We start from the raw sequence: 20,164 nt of genomic DNA, 5'->3' as shown, positions 1-20,164 counted from the left end.
ACCTGAAATCATGAACGCAGCTTGAGATTTCCGTGAAATTTCACACGCACATTCCCACTAGGCCAAGGAATGCCACCCTTTTCACATTGACCTGTTATAGCGCCACCAGCAGGTCTAATTTAGCAACACACATTTTTGGAACAAAATGCATCAAATCATGAATGCAGTGTTTGATTGCCGAAGAAATGCCACCCTTTTCACATTGGCCTATTATAGCGCCACCAGGAGGCACAATAACGTACCTGACCAGGCGGAGACCTGTGCTCCGAGGAGCACTTTTTCTAGTTTTTTCACTGTTTTCATTAGTATGATTATTTTCATACATTGCATTTTCCCCTTCTTCCTTTCCCCCCTATTGACTCCCACCTCTACCAGATATTTGTATCATTACTATTGTATATGTTAGTTTGTCACGCTGCACATGTAGTTGTGGAAGAGATCCATGCAGTGTTGGACTTTTGTACTAGGTGGGGTTGAGTTTTTTTGATATGATGTATTGAATGAAATGAAGTAGCTGTGTATGAAAATGTAAATAAAAACAATATATATTTTTTTAAATGTTAATGTATTTGTTTGCTTTTTAAGTTATTCTCCTGATAAAGTTTATTTTGTTCTGATTTTTTGTAAAGCGACTTTGAGTACAGAGAAAAGGACTACATACATAGTATATAGTAGTTGTAGTACACGATAGGGAGGGGGTGGGGCTAGGTTACGCCCATTACAACCGGACAAAGACATTATTGATTTATTTAACTTTCATTGAGGTGACATCATATAATGAGTCATTCAATGATATACAATATTTACCTTCTATTAAATATAATATTATTTCTTTAGTCAATCAAATATTTATTGGAGGGAACACATTCAAGTTTTTCTTCTTTTTGAAGATGGAGGGAACATGTTCCCACCGTCCTCCCCGAGCTCAGTGTCCATGTTGACAGGAGAGATGATCAGAGGAGCAGAGTTTCTACCACCATCATTAAGACATGGACTGAAGAATGGAAAGAGTTTCTCAGTGAAGGTGCAGCCAGTGAAAGAGTAGAGATGAACTCTGGTCTCCACATCATAAAAGGAGACCAGACCCTCCTCATAATCCACAAACACTCCCACTTTCTGGACCTCCTCTCTTACAGGGAGGAGGACACCAGGGTCAGCTTCAGCCCAGTACTCATTTCCATTACTCAACCCTATAGTCCAGTAACCATTGTTGGGTGTCAGTATGTTTACACCTTTCCTGTTGATGGACTCCCTGGCCACTCCTAACCTCCACATAGTCTTCCCTGTAACCTGAACCTCATAGTAAAACTTTCCTGAGGAGAAGCTTTGTTTTCCTAAGACCCGGATATGTTTAGAGAATCTCTCTGTGTTTTTAGGCAGATTCTTCCTTACATTTCCATCACTCACTTGCTTTCCATCCTCAGACAGGATGAGCCAGGGATGTGCTGTATCAGGGTCCAGAATTACATCAACCTCATATTGCTGGATCCACCTCAACTCAGCATCACACAGCTTCCTCTTCATCTCTTGACTGAGTGTCTTCTCCAGCTGAGCCACAGCTGTCCTCACTGTCCCCACATGTGAAGACTGATGGACAATGACCTTTGTCCAGTCCTTGGTGGGTCTCCATCCAGTGTTGGATGGGAAGTTCTGGAAGAGGTCATGGTGGTCTTCAGTGTGTGAGAGCTGTTTCAGCTCAGAGCTTCTCTTCTCTAATTGGGTGATTTCCTGTTGCATATCTTTAATGAAGACATCAGCCTGTTTCTCTGTTGTTTTCTGCTTCTCTTCAATCACATCAATGAGCTCAGCCTGGCTTCTCTCAATACAGCTGATCAGAGCAGTGAAGACCTGAACACTGTCTGCTATGACCATATCTGCATCTTTCCTGCTGAGCTCTACTGAGTGTTTGACCTCCTGAATCTTCAGTCGTCTTTCCTGGATCATCTGCTGAACTTCAGCCTCTGTCTTTGCTTCATATTCTTCTTTCAACTTGTGACTCCTGAACTGTTGAACCATCTCAGCAACGAAAGTATTGACAGATACTTTGGGTCTCTTACGGAATATTTCTGCACATAGTGGACACTTGCACACATCATTAGTGTCCCAGTAATATGTGATACAGGCTTTGCAGTAGTTGTGTCCACATGGAGTGAAGACTGGATCAGTGAACACATCCATACAGATAGAACACAGGAAGTGATCTTCAGAGACAGGAATGCTGGCAGACGCCATTTCTACACGCTGGATAAAAGTCAAAGTGTGAAACACTGCAAATATATTGTCTAAACTGGCTTAAAACCTTCTTAACTGTAGTTTTCTGGGGTGTTTACTCAACCAGTGATGTCTGACTTTACAACAGCAGAATAATAAGCTGTAAGGGTCTTCCTATGATACAATACTAACTCCCACTCTGTGTAATCAGCCTTTAAGTCCAGCTGAGTCAAATCTCATGTCATCAAACATGACGTCATCATCTATGATGTCAGTTATGTCCATATATGGACTTCCACACGGCTCCAGACTGACCTCTGATCTCCAAGTATATATCGGGTAAACCCATTGGTTCCCAACGTTGGGTCTGGGGACCACCAGGGGTCCAAATGGGACCCTAATGGTGCGCCCACACAGACAGCTTAAACAAGACCAGGAGACCTGGTTCTGCCAGACCCAGAATAAATTCCTGTACTTTATAAGATCGGAGCACTACGTCACGCCGGACTTCGCATGACGTGTCAGCCTGTGTCCCTTTTATGCCCATGTATGGAGAAGAAAGGGACAGACAAAGCCTCATGTAGGCTGTCCGTCCCTTTTATGCCCATGTGTGGACGAAAGGGGGACAGACGGTCTTTTTTGCCCATGTATGGACGAAAGGGGGCAAAGCCTCATGTAGGCCGACCCTCTGGGTCTGGCAAAGATACAAAGGTACAAAAATAAACAGCATATTTGTCGCTGTGTCGCTTTGTATCTGTGTTGCTCACCAGATTCTGCTCTGCGTTTGAATCTGTCGGGGGGGTTCGTCATATCGCGTACGCACTGGCCTACAAGTGGGCGTGCCTTCAGATCAGGAAGCAGGCCGCGCTTTACAAAGAAACAGAAACTCATTTAACAATAGCGTCCTCGGAGCAGACGAAACCCCGGAAAGATATTCACATTTTAACTTGCTCTTTCATCATAGAAACAAGTGGGCTTATAACCAAAACCATCCATGTTCTCTGGGAGAAGTGGTGTTAGTGTTCCGTGTAGAAATATTGTTAGTGGGAATGAAAACTTAGTCGCACCACCGGAAGTGAAAGGCTGAGGGCAGACCAAAACCCCGGTTTCCTTGCGCACAGGTGCTCCATTTATCTCCCCCCAGAGCCAAGTGAAAGAGTAACAAGAAAGAAAATGACTTGAAGTCATATTCTACCAGGTGCTCTGTGTGTGTGTGTGTGTGTGTGTGTGTGTGTGTGTGTGTGTGTGTGTGTGTGTGTGTGTTTGTTTTCATAAACCTGATTACTTGTTTTTCGGAATGCTTGTTTCTCTCGCCAAACCTGGCAACATAATTTGCGACGCTAAACGCTAATAATGTTTTTTATATAAGTGGTGGCAACATTTTTAGACACCACACAGGTCTTCCCAACAATAGCGAAGATGGAAGTCAGTGTGAACATGGCCAAATAATAACTTAATAGCCAAACTAGGTCTAATGAAGCACGCTAGCATTTAGGCTAACTGTGTTAGCCTGAGGCTGCAAAACAACTTGCACTGTCTCCTCTGCAACTGTTGCAGTGTGAATGAGGGGAGCGCTGTTACTGTGGGGGGCGGGCCGTCTCCCCATTCGTGTGGCCATTGGCTTAAAGGAGTGAAGGACAGCCAGGACAGCCAATCACGCAAATGTGTCGAATGCAAATCTGTGTTTGATTCCATGGAGATCTATGTTCAGCGGTGGAAAAAGTACTCAAATGTTTTACTTAAGTAAAACTACTAAAGTTTTCAAATAATTGTAGTGGAGTAAAAGTACAATATTTGCCTCTGAGATGTAGTGGATTAGAAGTTAAAGTACTGAAAATTGGAAATACTCCAGTAAAGTAAAAAATACCTTAAAAGTTTACTTAACACATCGGGTGCCAAACACGGTCTGAACCGTGTGTTTACATAGTGGCGGTTCCGAAGCTTCGGTGCCGTTCACGGTCTGAACCGTGATTTCAGTCTTTTTGTTTTTTTCGTTTTTCTCCGCGCGGGCGGGGCTAGAGCAGCTCTGGGAGCACCCATTGTAATCCTGCGAAGGAAGTGCCAGATCGCTCACCGGAAACACTTTTTTTTTCCCCCATCCGGTTCCTGTCTATTTCCTACTTTGAAACGCCTATATCTCCGAATCTGTTTCCTGTGGGGAAAAACGGTCATGCGCGATGCGCGATCCCCCCCCCGTTGTAACTCGCCAGGGTAATGTTATGGTTCCAGCCTGTAGCCAGGCTCATGGCAGAACATGAATCGATGCTTTTTTTGGCGTGGATTTGCTTGTAACACACGCGGAAACGTTAAACAGCAAAGCGCAGTCAATGGGGAGAATGCTGGCACCCACGGTAAGTTGTTATGAAAAAAAGCTGGCACCCGATGTGTTAAGTACAGTACTTAAGTAAATGTACTTATTTACTTTACACCACTGTCTATGTTGCTGCACCCAAGTGTTCATTTAGTTGACTAAGACTAAGACTAAAATACTAAGGCTAAAAGTATTTAGATATTTAGTTGACTAAGACTAGGCTAAGAGTAAACAATTTCAGATGTACTAAAACTGGTGTGTTATCCACTGGGGTATTACACATAATGACAAACAGACCAGAGGTTTAATCTAGATCAGTGCTTTTCAACCCTTTTCATATCAAGGTCCATTATTTATTGGGCATTTGAGCCACGGAACCACCGTTTGAAGAGATTAGCTCAGAACCCAAAGGCTTAGAATAGTTTGTACTATGCTGTATCGATGGTGGTACCAATAGGAGAGATAACAGGCAAACGATCAATATAACAATCCTTCTATGTTCTCTAATTGTGTTACGACTTCTTTTACTTTAAGTAATGCAGATGTTTAGAGTGTAAAATGGTTTTATTTCATTTTATTTTTTTGGAATCAGGGGGCACCGTGAAGAGCTTTACATTACAACACAGTCAGCACACTCATCAAACAGAGTAGTACCGTCTGAACGTCAGCACCCGCACATCAAATAGAGTAGTACCGCCTGAATACCAGCACATACACATCAAATAGAGTAGTACCGCCTGAATACCAGAGCCCACACATCAAATAGAGGAATACAGCCTGAATACCAGCACGTACACATCAAATAGAGTAGTACAGTCTGAAAACCAGTGCCCACACATCTAGTAGAGTAGTACCGCCTGAATACCAGCGCCCACACATCTAATGGAGTAGTACCATCTGAAAACCAGTGCCCACACATCTAGTAGAGTAGCACCGCCTGAATACCAGCGCCCACACATCAAATAGAGTAGTACCGTCTGAAAACCAGTGCCCACACATCTAATGGAGTAGTACCATCTGAAAACCAGTGCCCACACATCTAGTAGAGTAGTACCGCCTGAATACCAGCGCCTTCACATCAAATACAGTAGTACCGCCTGAAAACCAACACAGACAGACACAGAGACAGACAGACACACACAAACAAACATAGTAGTACCGCCTGGATACCAGCATACATTCATCAAACAGAGTAGGCACTGCTTACTCACACTGGGTGGGATTTTTATTAATGTACATGTGGAGTATTTAAAAAAAATAAATGTTGGAGGGGGGACGTCATGCTTTACCTTCAGGTGAACTTGGAGGGGACATGTCCCTGTCTTCCCCACCGAGCTCAGCGTCCATGTTGACGGAAGAGATGATCAGAGGAGCAGAGTTTTTACCACCACCATTAAAACATGGACTGAAGAATGGAAAGAGTTTCTCAGTGAAGTTGCAGCCAGTGTAAGAGTAGAGATGAACTCTGGTGTCCACATCATAAAAGGAGACCAGACCCTCCTCACAATCCACAAACACTCCCACTTTCTGGACCTCCTCTCTTACAGGGAGGAGGACAGAGGGGCCAACATCACACCCACGATACTCATTTCCGTTCCTCAACACTATAGTCCAGTAACCATTGTTGGGACTCAGTACGACGGGTCCTTTCCTGTTGATGGACTCTCTGGCCATTCCTAAACTCCAGTCAGTCTTCCCTGTAACCTGAACTTCAAAATAAAACCTTCCTGAGGAGAAGCTTTGTTCTCCTAAGACATCGACACATTCAGAGAATCTCTTTGAGTTGTCTGGGAGATCCTTCTTGACGTTTCCACAACTCACTTGTTTTCTATCTTCAGACAGGATGAGTTTGCAGTGTGCTGTATCAGGGTCCAGAGTTACATCCAGTGCACATTGCTGGATCCTCCTCAGCTCAGCATCACACAGATTCTTCTCCATCTCTTGATTGAGTGTCTTCTCCAGCTGAGATACAGCTGTCCTCATAGTCCTCGCATGTGAAGACTTATGAACATTGACCTTTGTCCAGTCCTTGGTGGGTCTCCACCCAGTGTAGACTGATGAGAAGTCCTGGAGGTGGTCTTCAGTGTGTGAGAGCTCCTTCAGCTCAGAGCTTCTCTTCTTTAATTCCGTGATTTCCTGTTGCAGCTCTTTAATGAAGCCTTCAGCCTGTTTCTCTGTTGTTCTCTGCTTCTCTTCAATCACATCAATGAGCTCAGCCTGGCTTATCTGAATACAGCTGATCAGAGCAGTGAAGACCTGAACACTGTCTTCTATGACTGCATCTGCAGCTTTCCTGCTGAGCTCTACTGCGTGTTTGACCTCCTGAATCTTCAGTTGTCTCTCCTGGATCATCTGCTGAACTTCAGCCTCTGTCCTTGCTTCAAATTCTTCTTTCAACTTGTGAATCCTGAACTGATGAACCATCTCAGAAATGAAAGAATTGACAGATACTTCTGGTCTCTTATGGAATGTTTTTGTGCACAATGGACACTGACACTCGTCATTAGTGTCCCAGTAATGTGTGATACAGGCTTTGCAGTAGTTGTGTCCACATGGAGTGACGATTGGATCAGTGAACACCTCCATACAGATAGAACACAGGAAGTGATCTTCAGAGACGGGAATGCTGGCAGATGCCATTTCTACATGCGGAGAATAAAGGTGAAAGTGTGAAACACTTGTACAAACGACTTAAACCCTGATTAGGTGTAATTGTGTGGGGTGTCCTCAACCAGTGGTAGCAGAACGCATCCATAGGGTTTTCAGCCTCTTAGTCTAATTCCCCACACACTCGGTGTAATTATCTTTTAAGTCTAAGTGTGTCAAATCTCATGTCATCAAACATGACGTCAGTTTTGTCCAAATATGGACTCCCACGCGGCTCCAGACTGATGGTCTGACCTCCAAGTAAATATTGGGAAGTAATGATTATTATTTGAATTTGAATTCCAATATGGCTTCAGAACATCCCACTCCACTGGCATGGTCATGCTGGACCTCCAAAAGGCGTTTGACACGGTAAATCATTAAGTTCTACTGAATGTGCTGAAAGTGTTTGTTATTGATAACACATCTGTAAACTTAATGCAATCCTACATTGAGGGAAGAGAACAAGTGGTTGATATCAATGCAACCATGTCCTCGTCCCTTCCAGCGAACTGTGAGGTTCCCCAAGGAAGAATACTAGGGACGTTACTGTTCCATCTATACATTAACGACATGAAAGCAGCCTGTAACTGCAATTTGTTCTCGTTTGCTGATGACTCTGAAACTCCTGGTCTCGGGCGAGGACACAAATCCGCACTCGGCTTTCCGATACACCTTGGTAATACAGAATCCATTATTTCAGGGTCCAAACGTACCCTTGGTAATGGAAATGATTTCAAGGTCAGAATAATATCAAAGAAAGAAGAGGTTACAGTTGAGCTGTATTCTTGACAACAAACTGACGGGTGAAAAAAAAATGGCATCAAAAGTGATCAAGAAAGTCTATCAAAGAACCCTTTTGTGAAGAATCTAACCGGAGCCCTCATTCAATGCCATTTTGATTCTGCTGGCACTTCTTGGTCCTCCAACATCTCAATGTCACTAAAAACTAAGCTTCAGACCTCCCAAAAACTGATACGAATACTTCTCTGCCTTAAGCCCATGACCCACCTAATTCCAACACACTTTGCTAAATTAGGATGGCTCAGGGTAAAACGACAGGGTTCAGCAAATGTCACTGGGATTGGTATTTGACAAAGAGACTCAATATCCTCACACCTGTCAAACTAATTATTCAAAGCGAGTGACACCCACAGCCACAACACTAGAGAATTGCCAGAATTATTTCTGACTATGTTGTCCCAGTGCCAGAGATTTTTTCAAGGTAAAAAAAAAAGTGCTTAGGAAGCGAGGCACAGCCTTTTTCAGTTATAAGTTAAACCAGGAGTGGATGGAGCTGCAAATCTTCAGATAATGATATCTTGGGTTCTGAACATGAATTTTTTTTTTTTACGTTTTTTTCAAAAACACGTCAAACACGTCATTGGCACGTTGCGCCATAGCGGTAAAAGCACGTGAAACACATTAATGGCACTCAATGAGTTAATAAAGTACATCTCATCTCATCTCTCCCACACAAGTATCCTTCTCCGTTCTCTACGCTGGCTCCCCGTAGCAGCTCGGATCCAGTTTAAAACCCTGGTGCTAGCCTATAGGGCAGTGAAAGGAACAGCTCCTTCCTACCTCCGGGCTATGGTTGATGCCTACACCCCTGCCCGACCACTTCGGTCGGCCACCTCGGGGCGACTGATTGCCTCGTCACTCAAGGGTCCTTCTGGTCGATCGACACGGTCACGACTTTTCTCTGTTCTGGCCCCACAGTGGTGGAATGAACTTCCCACTGATGTCAGGACAGCAGAGTCACTGATGTCAGGACAGCAGAGTCACTGATGTCAGGACAGCAGAGTCACTGCCCATCTTTCGCCGCAGGCTGAAAACCCACCTCTTCAGGAAACACTACCCTTCCTCTTTGTCTGGCTTACTTGTTGTTAACTAGTTGTACGAATTCTTGTTTTATTGTTGTATTGTTTTATTGGATCTTGTTTAGTCGATACACCTTTTGTCTGAGCTCGTGCTCATTTGATTTTGCTATTTTGTCTCATCTGTTTAAGGAAATAGGTAGCTGATATATTGCACTTTTACCTTAGCGCTAGGTATACTCTTAGTTGCTTGTTTTTGCAGGAAATACACTTAAGACCTCTGGTGATTAGTAGTTTTCGTTCCCTACCTATGTTGAATGCACTTATTGTAAGTCTCTTTGGATAAAAGCGTCTGCTAAATGACTGTAATGTAATGTAATGTAATGTAATGTAATGTAATGTAATGTAATCTCATCTCATCTACCTGTGTGCCCGTCCCGTCACCCTCCGTCGGTGGATAAGACTCTCTGCCCGGCATATGAGGGAGCGTCGTCTAGACGAGATGCACGCATCGGCCGGGGGGGGGGGGGGGTGGAGGAGGGCGGAGCAAGCAGGGGGCGGAGCCAGCAGGAAAGAGGGAACGAGACAAGAGAGGAAAGACGACACAATTGTGACAAGTTAGTGAGGCGGTTTGTGTTAGTGCCAAGAGGAGAGGAGAGGGTTAAAGCTGCAACGACAGAGCAGTGGTTGTGTCACAACTTTTTTTCTGAGCTCTGGACCACTGGAATTATTTATTGCTGTCGGGCAGAAACCTCTTATGTCTATATTTTAAGGTTTTATGATTTTTCGTAAGTTAACCCATTGAGACCTGAGGCCGCTTCTAAACATTTTCTAAGTCCTAACAGTTTAAAAAAAAAAAAAAAAAAAAAAAAAAAAAATGTTCACGATTTTTCAAAAATAGCAGATCTACAAGCTCGTAGCGGTGCCGCGCTATGAGCTTGTAGATCTGCTATTTTTGAATAGCCAAAGACATCTAAAGTGACACAGATGCGTTCCAGGTATCAATGGGTTAATGCCCTACTCGATATTCAACTGGCGGCCCGCGGGCCATGTGCGGCCCGCGAGGAGCTTCCTTGTGGCCCCTGGCCATATTAAAAAAAAATAATAATAATAATTTTCATAATTATTATCTATGTAAATATATGTTCGTTTTTATGTTATCAAAGTTAAAACAGTACAAATGATTTATCCTTCATTAGTTCTTGAAAGGCCATCTTTCATTGGAACTTAACTTAGAACCTTAAATGGAACCGAATTAGACCCGAAAAAAGGTGGATTTATATTGGTCAAATAGAGCCGAATTAGACCCGAATTAGACCCAAAAAAATCGCCAGCGTGCGCTTTGTGCACGCGCGCAAATTGTGTGCGTGCACTGTGTGGCCCCCAACCCCAACTAATCTAGTTGAATACCCCTGCCCTACTCCGTCATACTACAGTGTCACACAAACGTAACATCGTGGCGTGTTTTTTTTTCTTTCTTTTAATACATTTTTTTATCCCACGTATTTGTAACCCTTTTTCACCCGGTGCCAATTATCTAATTGATCCTGGGCGCTACACTCCCCCAGCCAGTCTAGGGAGCCCAGAGCCGAGCTCATGCCTCCTTCAATGCATGAGAACCAACTGACCTTCTTGTCACCTGACAGGGGGGAGTGTCCCCTGGTTGGACGTAGCGCGTGGAAGGAACACGTTATTACCAACCAGTTCCCTTCTCCTCCATCAGGCGCCCCGGCTGTCATGGGGGAGGCGGTATAGAGACCAGGATTACTGCATGTTTTTGTGAGGGTTTTAACTACAGTGGTTCTCAAACTTTTTCATGTCAAGGACCCCCAAATTGACACTGAGAGTGTACAAATGGAACCAAATGGACCCTAACGGGTCCATTTGGTTCCATTTGTACACTCTCAGAGTTACAGACCCATAAGGGTCCACTTGGTGCCTAATCTATCATTTAGCTGGGGACCCCCTGGAACTCCCTCAAGGACCCCTGGGGGTCCCCGGACCCCACTTTGAGAACCAATGCCCTAGGAGACACGGGGAGAACGTGCAAACTCCACACAGAGTAGGCCCTTTCACCAACCCCCACCTAGGGTATGGGCGCTGATGACGCGGAGGAGAAGACACACGTGGCGTGTTTTGAGCTAGTAGATTGATATTTTTTGCTAATTTAAAAAAAAAAGAGTAAGATAATTATTGTCCGAAGCAGGGAAGACAGACAGTTAACCTTTCCTGACTTCTATCTCTCCGGCACTGCCCTTAGTGTCTGCTGTGAGATTAAATATGTGGGCCATATCATCTCAAATGACGTCTCTGATGACGAGGACATACTGTATATCAGGGGTGATGCAACTTTGATGATGTACAGGGCCACTATATTTCCACACTCACTCCAGAGGGACACATTGCATATACTGTCACAGGGCAGACACATCTTATCTCCGTATTTTAGCTTTTTTCACCATTCTATGTCACACAAAAATTGCAAAAATAGCAGATCTACAAGCTCAAAACACGTCGCAGTGCGACACGTTTTGAACTTGTAGATCTGCTATTTTTTGCTACTTTTTTAATTGGAATCCAGATTTTTATTTTTGTTGCTATTTTTCAATTGGAATTTGAAAAGTAACATTTTCATTTAATTTCAAATGCATTTAGTTATACTTATGTTAACTTTATGAACTTAAATACAAATACATTGGACATAAAAAAGACAATAGAATTAGAATACTAGTCATTAAGCTACTAATATAGACTGAAGTAATCAAAGCGGGTCATGTTTGCATGTTTGGAATTGTAAACAGCTGAAATCAATAATATATCAGTATTCTGATATTAACCTGCGGGCCGCATTAAGTGAAGGTGGGGGCCACATGTGGCCCCCGGGCCGCCAGTTGCCCATGTATGCTGTATATAGACGGCGTCGGAAGCTGTATGCTCATGCTTGTGTCGTAAATTTAGCATGTGCTCACTCAGTACCGCTGAAGATTTCACTCTTTAAATCTTTCTGCACACCTCTGTATACTGCCCACCTGTAGGTGTCACTACAAACAAGGCAGCATCACACAGCATCACACGACTCAATGGCAGCGTGAGGCTGCTGAGAGCTCCTAGGAGCTCCAGTGCAAGCCAGATGTTTGTTAGTGTCGGGGTTCACACCTGCTCTGCTGTGCTACGCAACCTTTATGTATAGATTTATGTGTGTAGGGCATCGGAGTCAGTAAATGTGTGTTTGTTGTGTTTGTTGACTGCGTTCGTTGTTGTGCATAGTTCTGACCACTTAAAAGGTCTTCTATTATCTGGTATTCTATCACCACACGGCCTCTCTACCCTCTAAGCTGACGTTGTGTGAGGCTGTAACCTTTGAGACCAAACAGAGAAAAAGGAGGTGAGTGGACGGGACAATCTGTACCTGTTCTGCTGCTCCTGCTGAAGGAGCTGCACGGCGATCTTCCTCAGGTCCAGAACCTCCTTCAGCTCATCGTCCTCTTCCTCACCCGGCTGCTCCTTGTCAGAGCTGGAAGGGTTTGGAGAGAGAGAGAGAGAGAGAGAGAGAGAGAGAGAGAGAGAGAGAGAGAGAGAGAGAGAGAGAGAGAGAGAGAGAGAGAGAGAGAGAGAGAGAGAGAGAGAGAGAGAGAGAGAGAGAGAGAGAGAGAGAGAGAGAGAATGTTTCTATAGAACTATAACTGCTCTCTGTCTGGAAGGGTTTGGAGAGGTAAAGTACATGTTTCTATAGAACTATTAGCCTACTTGAGGCTATAGTGAAAATCAATTTTCAGGCCTACAAATGTAGTCTTCTATCGCACTGATCACAGCAATGGTCACCAAGTAATGGCTATTTGAAGTGTTAACTCGTTAAATCCCGGAACGCATCTCTCAAGATTTTTCAAAAATAGCAGATCTACAATAGATCTGCTATTTTTTGAAAAATCTGGAGAATGTGTGCAAATCTTTGAATATATATATTTTTAAAGCGAGCATTTGTAACTCTTCTGGGGGATGGGATCTTGCAGATCTACAAACTCGTGGCACGGCACTTGGTGCCACGCTATGAGCTTGTAGATCTGCTATTTTTGAAGAGCCAAAGAAATCTAAAAATGACACAGATGCGTTCCCGGTCTTAATGGGTTAATCCGTTAAAACCGGGATTTCATTTTAGATTTTAGCGTTGGCTATTCAAAAATAGCAGATCTACAATCTCTTGTACATCACCTGCACATCCCTTGTACATCTGCTATTTTTGTAAATGTTTTAAACATCTTGAAAGGGATTCTTTTAAAACAATGTTTTGTGCCAGGGACCCCAGAAGAGAAGATTTGTGTTAAACATGTCACAATTAATCAAGATGCTTTTTATAAATGTTCAAAAATATCAGATGCACAAGTTTGCAGTGAGCTTGTACATCTGCTATTTTCTGATAACCACACTTGTGGGGGTTTTCTGAAAAACTTATATTATGTATGCTTTCCAATTTCCCATTAAAACTTAAGTTTTAATGGGAAAGCAGTCATCTATTATTATGACTATTATTACTAAGATTAATTCATGTAATTAAACACATGAGGGAACTTTTAGTATCTATCATGTGTGTAATGGCATTTTGCTTTGGCCTTAGAGAATGCCAGCTCATAGTTAGATCCGTTGAGATGTATAAAACATATCACACATTACATAATATTACGTTTTTAGCACACCATAAAAGTAGGTGTGGACAATTTTATGGCCATGCAGTGGAGAGAAAAGTTGGGATCAATTCAGCACATCCAAAAAAAACAAGTTAAGACGTCCCACAAGATGATATTGGCAAATTTGTATTTTTCCAGTTTGTCGGCCCAAGCCCTCCAGATAAGGCAACTTTGATTGGTAAATTGGTTTGGCTACCAATAATTTTCTCCAAGGAGTTGGGTTGGAACTAATTGAGAGGTGTTAGTAGACACCTATATAAACACATTGTAATAGAAATATATTGCGCAGATTGCTTAATGTCATTCATTTATCATAGTCAAAATAGTAATACTAATAATAATAGATGAATGCAGGACAGAGTGGAGAGTGTCGTTAACAAAGCCCATCCGATCCTATATTAAACAAGACATGTTTAAACTTCCAATTTCACTTGTTGTTTTCCAGAATGTATTTCTAATATTGGCCACACGACTCCAGTATGGGTAGTGTTCTACTGTGTTTTTTGATTGTTTGAGTGAATACTTTATTAACAGTTGCAAATAGTGTAGTGGTACGATTTGACAATGCTTGTTAAAAGGATAACACAAAAAGCCCTAGGGGCTTGTCTCCATTGTGGTCTGTCATCACTTCCTATACCTCAGTAATCTGTGTCTCAGTCCAACAACAGATATATGTAGGACATGAGAACCATCTTAGTACAGTATTACTCACCCTGACTCCTCTTTCCAGATGTCCTTGTCTTTGTTTTGGTGGGACATGTTCAGAACCTTCTCCAGTTCCTGAAAAACACAGAACCAAAAAAAAAAAACGGCTTGTAAGGACGGTGGTTACTTGTGGCAGTCATAGAGCTTACGGGTCCATTTGGTTCCATTTGTACCCTGGAACCAAATCATGCCCCACATGGGATGACGAGAGTGTGGAAATCAGACACAGGAGAAGACCTCAAGAGTTTGTAGCTACAGTGGAGTCAGTACTGCTGTATGGGGCTGAGACATGGACCCTCACAGTGGAGTGAGTACTGCCGTATGGAGCTGAGACATGGACCCTCACAGTGGAGTCAGTACTGCTGTATGGGGCTGAGACATGGACCCTCACAGTGGAGTCAGTACTGCTGTATGGGGCTGAGACATGGACCCTCACAGTGGAGTGAGTACTGCCGTATGGAGCTGAGACATGGACCCTCACAGTGGAGTCAGTACTGCTGTATGGAGCTGAGACATGGACCCTCACAGTGGAGTCAGTACTGCTGTATGGGGCTGAGACATGGACCCTCACAGTGGAGTGAGTACTGCTGTATGGAGCTGAGACATGGACCCTCACAGTGGAGTCAGTACTGCTGTATGGGGCTGAGACATGGACCCTCACAGTGGAGTCAGTACTGCTGTATGGGGCTGAGACATGGACCCTCACAGTGGAGTCAGTACTGCTGTATGGAGCTGAGGCATGGACCCTCACAGTGGAGTCAGTACTGCTGTATGGGGCTGAGACATGGACCCTCACAGCACAACAGGAAAGGGCCCTGGATGGAGTCTACACAAGAATGCTAGGAATGGCACTAGGTGTCTCATGGACAAACCACATCAGAAACATGGAGCTCTACGGGGACCTGCCACGGGTCACAGACAAAGTCAGAGAGAGAAGGATGAGGCTGGCTGAGTCCTGCACGGGTCCAATTTTGACTACCTGCAACCGCCCCGCCCGTCAATAAGCAGATCCGTAGACCGACCCGTCACCCGTGATTATATCAAAACACAAACCAGCAAGCAACCAGCCTTCAACAACAGCGGTAAATTCAGCGGTCAGGTTCGTTCAGAAATCTGCACGTCAAGTGAAGAACGGAGGAGCGAGCTTTCCATATGTAACCACGCGTGAGAACGTGCATAGACGCAGTACGCATGTGTCGTTGTTTACATTGTCAGATGGTTTCAATGTGTTTGTGTTGAGTTAAGACAACTAACCGGCGTGCTCTATGCCGCCGTGCTGTGAAGTGACGTTGTTTGGGCAGAAACAAGTGCTCTCTGATTTTCCCAATAAAACGTTAGCCACCCGCGTTTAGTTCAGTACCGCCCGTCCCCGTACCCGTGAACTTATGAAAGTATATTTTTCACCCGTTTTCACCTGTCAAGGTAACCGGCCTGTTGCAGGACTCTGCCACCTATGTAGACCATAGACTGTATAAAAGAGATGTGACCAGGGAACCGGAAAACAATCCCCAAAGAATTCTATTGGTTGGGTAGCTTGTCAATCAAGAACGGGGGCGGGGAATGAATGCTATTGGTTGTGTAGGTTGTTAATCAAATCATCCCGCCCCTCCTGGAGCATAGCCTACTTTATCGTCAATTTTAGAATAAATGGGACCATAATTTAGCAAAACGCATATCATGATGATTGAAAGGAGACTTTAAACTAGCGACTGGAAGCATATAGTATTTATGACAATGTTTATTAAGGTAAGAAAATCTAGTCTGTGAAGTTTGTCAAAAACCCATCCGCTTACAATGAGAGAATATTCTTTCTGACAGCTGCAGGCCACCTACAGGCCATTCATATGAACTGTCTCTCTTCCGTATCGGCCTCATTGTAAATATGTCAGGCTGGCCCCTTGATGTAGACACACTGTGGCGCAACAACGGAGCTAACAACACAACAGAGCTCTAGACCCTGACGCTAGACAGGAGAGCGTGGAGGACAGTGATTCAGGAGTCCTGAGTTATGTGTTGACTAGGCCACACTGTGCATCACATCAGAGTTAAATGAACACCAGACAGGTCACGTACCTTGATGCAGGACACCTGTGGACCGTCCTCTGATAATAACACACAGTCATCATCTGGATTAGGGTCTATGAAGTCATACAGGTCCTGGTCTGAAAAGGAAAGGAAACAAGGAAAGGAAACGTCACATTGTTAAAGTCATGATAGAGATCCTGATCTGAAGGACGCAATTAAGTGTCTGATAAAATGTCACTTTCACTGTTAACTCGTTTTTGTCTAGTTGGGCGGCCGAGGGTCTAGCCCTTCGGGTGGCCGAGGGTCTAGTCGGGGACCGGCCTACACAGGAACGATGTAAATAGGGAATGAATGCTCCACCCTTTAAATCAAACCCCATTATACCTGTTGTCATAGGACCCGTTTTGGCCATCTGTTTGCCTGTGTCCATTTATGCCCATCTGTGTGTGCATTTATGCCCATATATGGAGCTATCTGTGTCTGTGATATATGGACATCTCTGTATGTGTCTGGGTGTGTCCCTTTTATGCCCGTATATGGAGATCTCTGTGTCTGTCTGTGTCCATTTATGCCCATTATCCTTTTATGAAGTGATGTCACAATGAGTCAGCGCTTGCTCCGGAACAGCCCGATGTCAGTCATCTCCGCATACGGAGATTCCAAACCTTTCGTGCCGGATGCGAAAAACTGTGTATCGGGTCGGGTCGAGGCCTAGCTAAGATCGTAGGCAAAGGTCTGAGCTATCTGTGTGCGAAATTTGGAGTCTGTAGCACCAACCATGTGCTTTCAGGGCTCATCCATGCGATTCGGGCCAATTTGGATTCGGCGTCCATTGGCTTCAATTAGTAGTCAGGACTCCGCATATGGAGATTCCGAACCTTTCGCGTTGGTTCCGGAAAACCGCGTATCGGGTCGGGTCGAGGCCTAGCTAAGATCGTAGGCAAAGGTCTGAGCTATCTGTGTGCGAAATTTGGAGTCTGTAGCACCAACCATGTGCTGTCAGGGCTCATCCATGCGATTTGGCCCAATTCGGCCTCGGCTTCAATTAGTAGTCACGATAGTTCACCCCATAAAAATATTTGTTTGTATCGATTAGTCACATCATGGAGACTGGAACTCATGTTTTTTTTTCTTGTTTTTTTCCCCCGCTTTGTTCCTAAGCCAATCATTTGATGACCAGCGGACCGGTAGGAGACACAAAGGAGACTCTTTGTGTCTCCTACCGGAACCGTTGCCGGTCATCAACTAATTGGCTTAGGAACGAGACAAAAACTAAAACATATCCATGAATTCAAGTCTCCAACTAGTTAACTAAAACTAAGAATTAACTAAAAGAGAAATGTACATTTTGTTAACTGAGAACAAAATAAAAACTAAACCAACAGTTCATTTTTGTTGATGTCTTGCATTCTTTCATCTTTTTTCAGCATCTTTAAACACATTACATCTCAACGGGTTCCAAAAGTGTCATTATGAGGTCATTTAGAGAAATAAATCATGCATTTTATCACTGTGTCCTATAAATGGTATGACTCATCTGTGGTGTTACGCTGTTTTTACTGCTGTTCAGTTGAGAACGGTTTTGGGCTAAATGACTTCAACTGTTTAAAACTGAAATATATGACTTATGACCTAATGACTCAGGTCATAAGGGATGAGGCTACATGACTTCAACAGTTTAACACTGTAACATATGACACATGACCTAATGACTCAGGTCATAAAGCTACTTGACTTCAACAGCACTGCATAACACATATAATGACTCAGGTCATAAGTAATAAGGCTACATTTCTTAAATAGTAGGCTACTCTGTGCAAAAAACAGAATGATTCAGGTTATAAGTAATAAGGCAAACTTACTACAACAGTACACCATAACAAACAGAATGACTCAGGTCCTAAGTAATAAGGCTACATTATTTAATATGTACTCCATAGCAAAGATAATGACTCAGGTCATAAGTAATAAGGCTAAATGACTTCAACAAGTACACCATAACAAAGATAATGACTCAGGTCATAAGTAATAAGGCTACATTATTTAATATGTACTCCATAGCAAAGATAATGACTCAGGTCATAAGTAATAAGGCTAAATGACTTCAACAAGTACACCATAACAAACAGAATGACTCAGGTCATAAGTAATAAGGCTAAATTACTTAATGTGTACTCCATAACAAAGAGAATGACTTAGGACATAAGCAATAAGGCTAAATTACTTCAACAAGTACACCATAACAATGCGAGTGACGCAGGACATAAGTAATAAGGTAACCTTTACAGGGGTCCATCTTGGAGAGCAGTGAGAGGGCGTCGGCCCGGGCCGTCTCTGAAACCTGAGAGTGGAGACTGATGGTGTCATCATCTGATGGCTGAGAGAGGAGAGGAGAGGAGAGGAGAGGAGAGATATTTATTTATGAGCAGAAAAAAATGCTAACAAACATCTTCTGTCATAATTCAGGTAATCTCTCAAGAACAGATTCTGCTCTGCGTTTGAATCTGTCGGTAACCGTGTTGACAAGCCGTGCGCATTGGCTACAAGTGGGCGTGCGTGTAGTGGGCGGGATTTACGTGTGTGCCGTTCGTTCCCCACTGGAAACAAACCGAAACTCATTGAACAATAGTGTCCTCGAAGCCGACGAAACCACGGAAAGTTAGTAACATTTTAACTTGCTCTTTCGTCATAGAAACAAGTGGGCTTATAACCAAAACCATCCATGTTCTCTGGGAGAAGTGGTGTTAGTGTTCCGTGGAGAAATATTGTTAGTGGGAATGAAAACATAGTCGCACCACCGGAAGTGAAAGGCTGAAGGCAGACCAAAACCCCAGTTTCCCTGCGCACGGGTCGTCCGTTCAGCTGGGTTTCCAGATTGTAATTCAGGCGCTGGATTAAGTAACAAGGTTTTTAACCACCTGATATACTTTATCAGCCCTTCAGGGTGAAATAAATCACCATTTCGGGGGGTTAATTTCTCAATAATGACCGGCTCCTTGATTATGAAACAAACTGTCTTCCAGTCAAAGCCGTCTCTCTACAGCTGCCTGACATTAATCGTTCTCTCTAAGCATTTCCAAACCCTGCATGGAACCAGCTGCAGTGTGTTATGGTCGTCATGGCGACCGTAGACACAGCTATAGTGTTTGAACTCTGACCTCTGTGGTGGACAGTCTCTTGTCACCGTTGTCGCTCCCGATGCCAGAGTCAGCACCGTGGTTCTTACTGGGGTAGAAGTCCTCCATACTGGAAGGAACACATGTAACATAAGAGTATGTTAATATGATATAATATCACCAGTACACAACAATACAACACATTATGTTAACACAGCATGTTAATACAATATAACTAGTAAACAATAGAACCGAATCAGGACCATGGTCTTTACTGCTACAGCATCTGTCAGTGAGTGGTTGTAGTTTATAATAAAGGTTATTATAATCATGTCAGTAGGGGTGTCACGATACGCCTAATCCACGATTTGATTCTCGATTTTAAGGTCACAATTCGATTCGATTTTCGATACGATATATATTTTTAAAACATCCTTTTTTCAGCTTTGAGGGCTATATGATTATTAATTTAGACTATTGTCTTGATTTGTAAAGAAAAACACATGTTTCTCAATAAATCCCTTTTATTTGAATAATATCAAATGAGAATAACAAAAAGGGTTTTATGCCCTTACACCAACTGTCATTTTCAGATTCTTCTTTAACACATTGCGTGCCAATCGCGTAGTTCTACGCGAACCTAAATAG

The 20,164-nt window shown here is 43.4% G+C and overlaps 3 protein-coding genes across 3 annotated transcripts in view; all 3 read right to left on the bottom strand.

Annotated features, from left to right (window-relative positions):
• The window catches only part of lrch2 (leucine-rich repeats and calponin homology (CH) domain containing 2), a gene marked incomplete at its 5' end in the record, with an annotated part of 71,143 nt that overhangs the window by 21,056 nt on the left and 29,923 nt on the right, over nucleotides 1-20,164 (bottom strand). Inside the window, 5 exons of the mRNA XM_084074404.1 lie at nucleotides 12,398-12,502; nucleotides 14,383-14,450; nucleotides 16,449-16,537; nucleotides 18,681-18,777; nucleotides 19,559-19,646. Coding sequence (XP_083930530.1) covers nucleotides 12,398-12,502; nucleotides 14,383-14,450; nucleotides 16,449-16,537; nucleotides 18,681-18,777; nucleotides 19,559-19,646 — 447 coding nt within the window. The remainder of the gene's footprint in view (nucleotides 1-12,397; nucleotides 12,503-14,382; nucleotides 14,451-16,448; nucleotides 16,538-18,680; nucleotides 18,778-19,558; nucleotides 19,647-20,164) is intronic.
• LOC311056762 (erythroid membrane-associated protein-like) lies at nucleotides 868-2,016 on the bottom strand (the record flags this gene model as incomplete). The annotated part of the gene is made up of 1 exon (XM_084073568.1): nucleotides 868-2,016. One exon carries the CDS (start codon nucleotides 2,014-2,016, stop codon nucleotides 868-870), a length of 1,149 nt encoding a protein of 382 aa, XP_083929694.1.
• On the bottom strand, nucleotides 5,161-6,946 carry LOC311056761 (erythroid membrane-associated protein-like; the record flags this gene model as incomplete). Its single annotated transcript, XM_084073567.1, has 2 exons — nucleotides 5,161-5,219; nucleotides 5,812-6,946. The coding sequence occupies 2 exons, from the start codon at nucleotides 6,944-6,946 to the stop codon at nucleotides 5,161-5,163; spliced, it is 1,194 nt and encodes a 397-aa protein (XP_083929693.1).

The sequence above is a fragment of the Gymnoscopelus microlampas genome (genome assembly GCF_963454915.1).
Source record: "Gymnoscopelus microlampas genome assembly, chromosome: 12".
Classification (NCBI taxonomy): Eukaryota; Metazoa; Chordata; class Actinopteri; order Myctophiformes; family Myctophidae; genus Gymnoscopelus; species Gymnoscopelus microlampas.
Note: the sequence above shows the minus strand (reverse complement) of the source record. Positions and strands in the feature narration are given on the sequence as shown.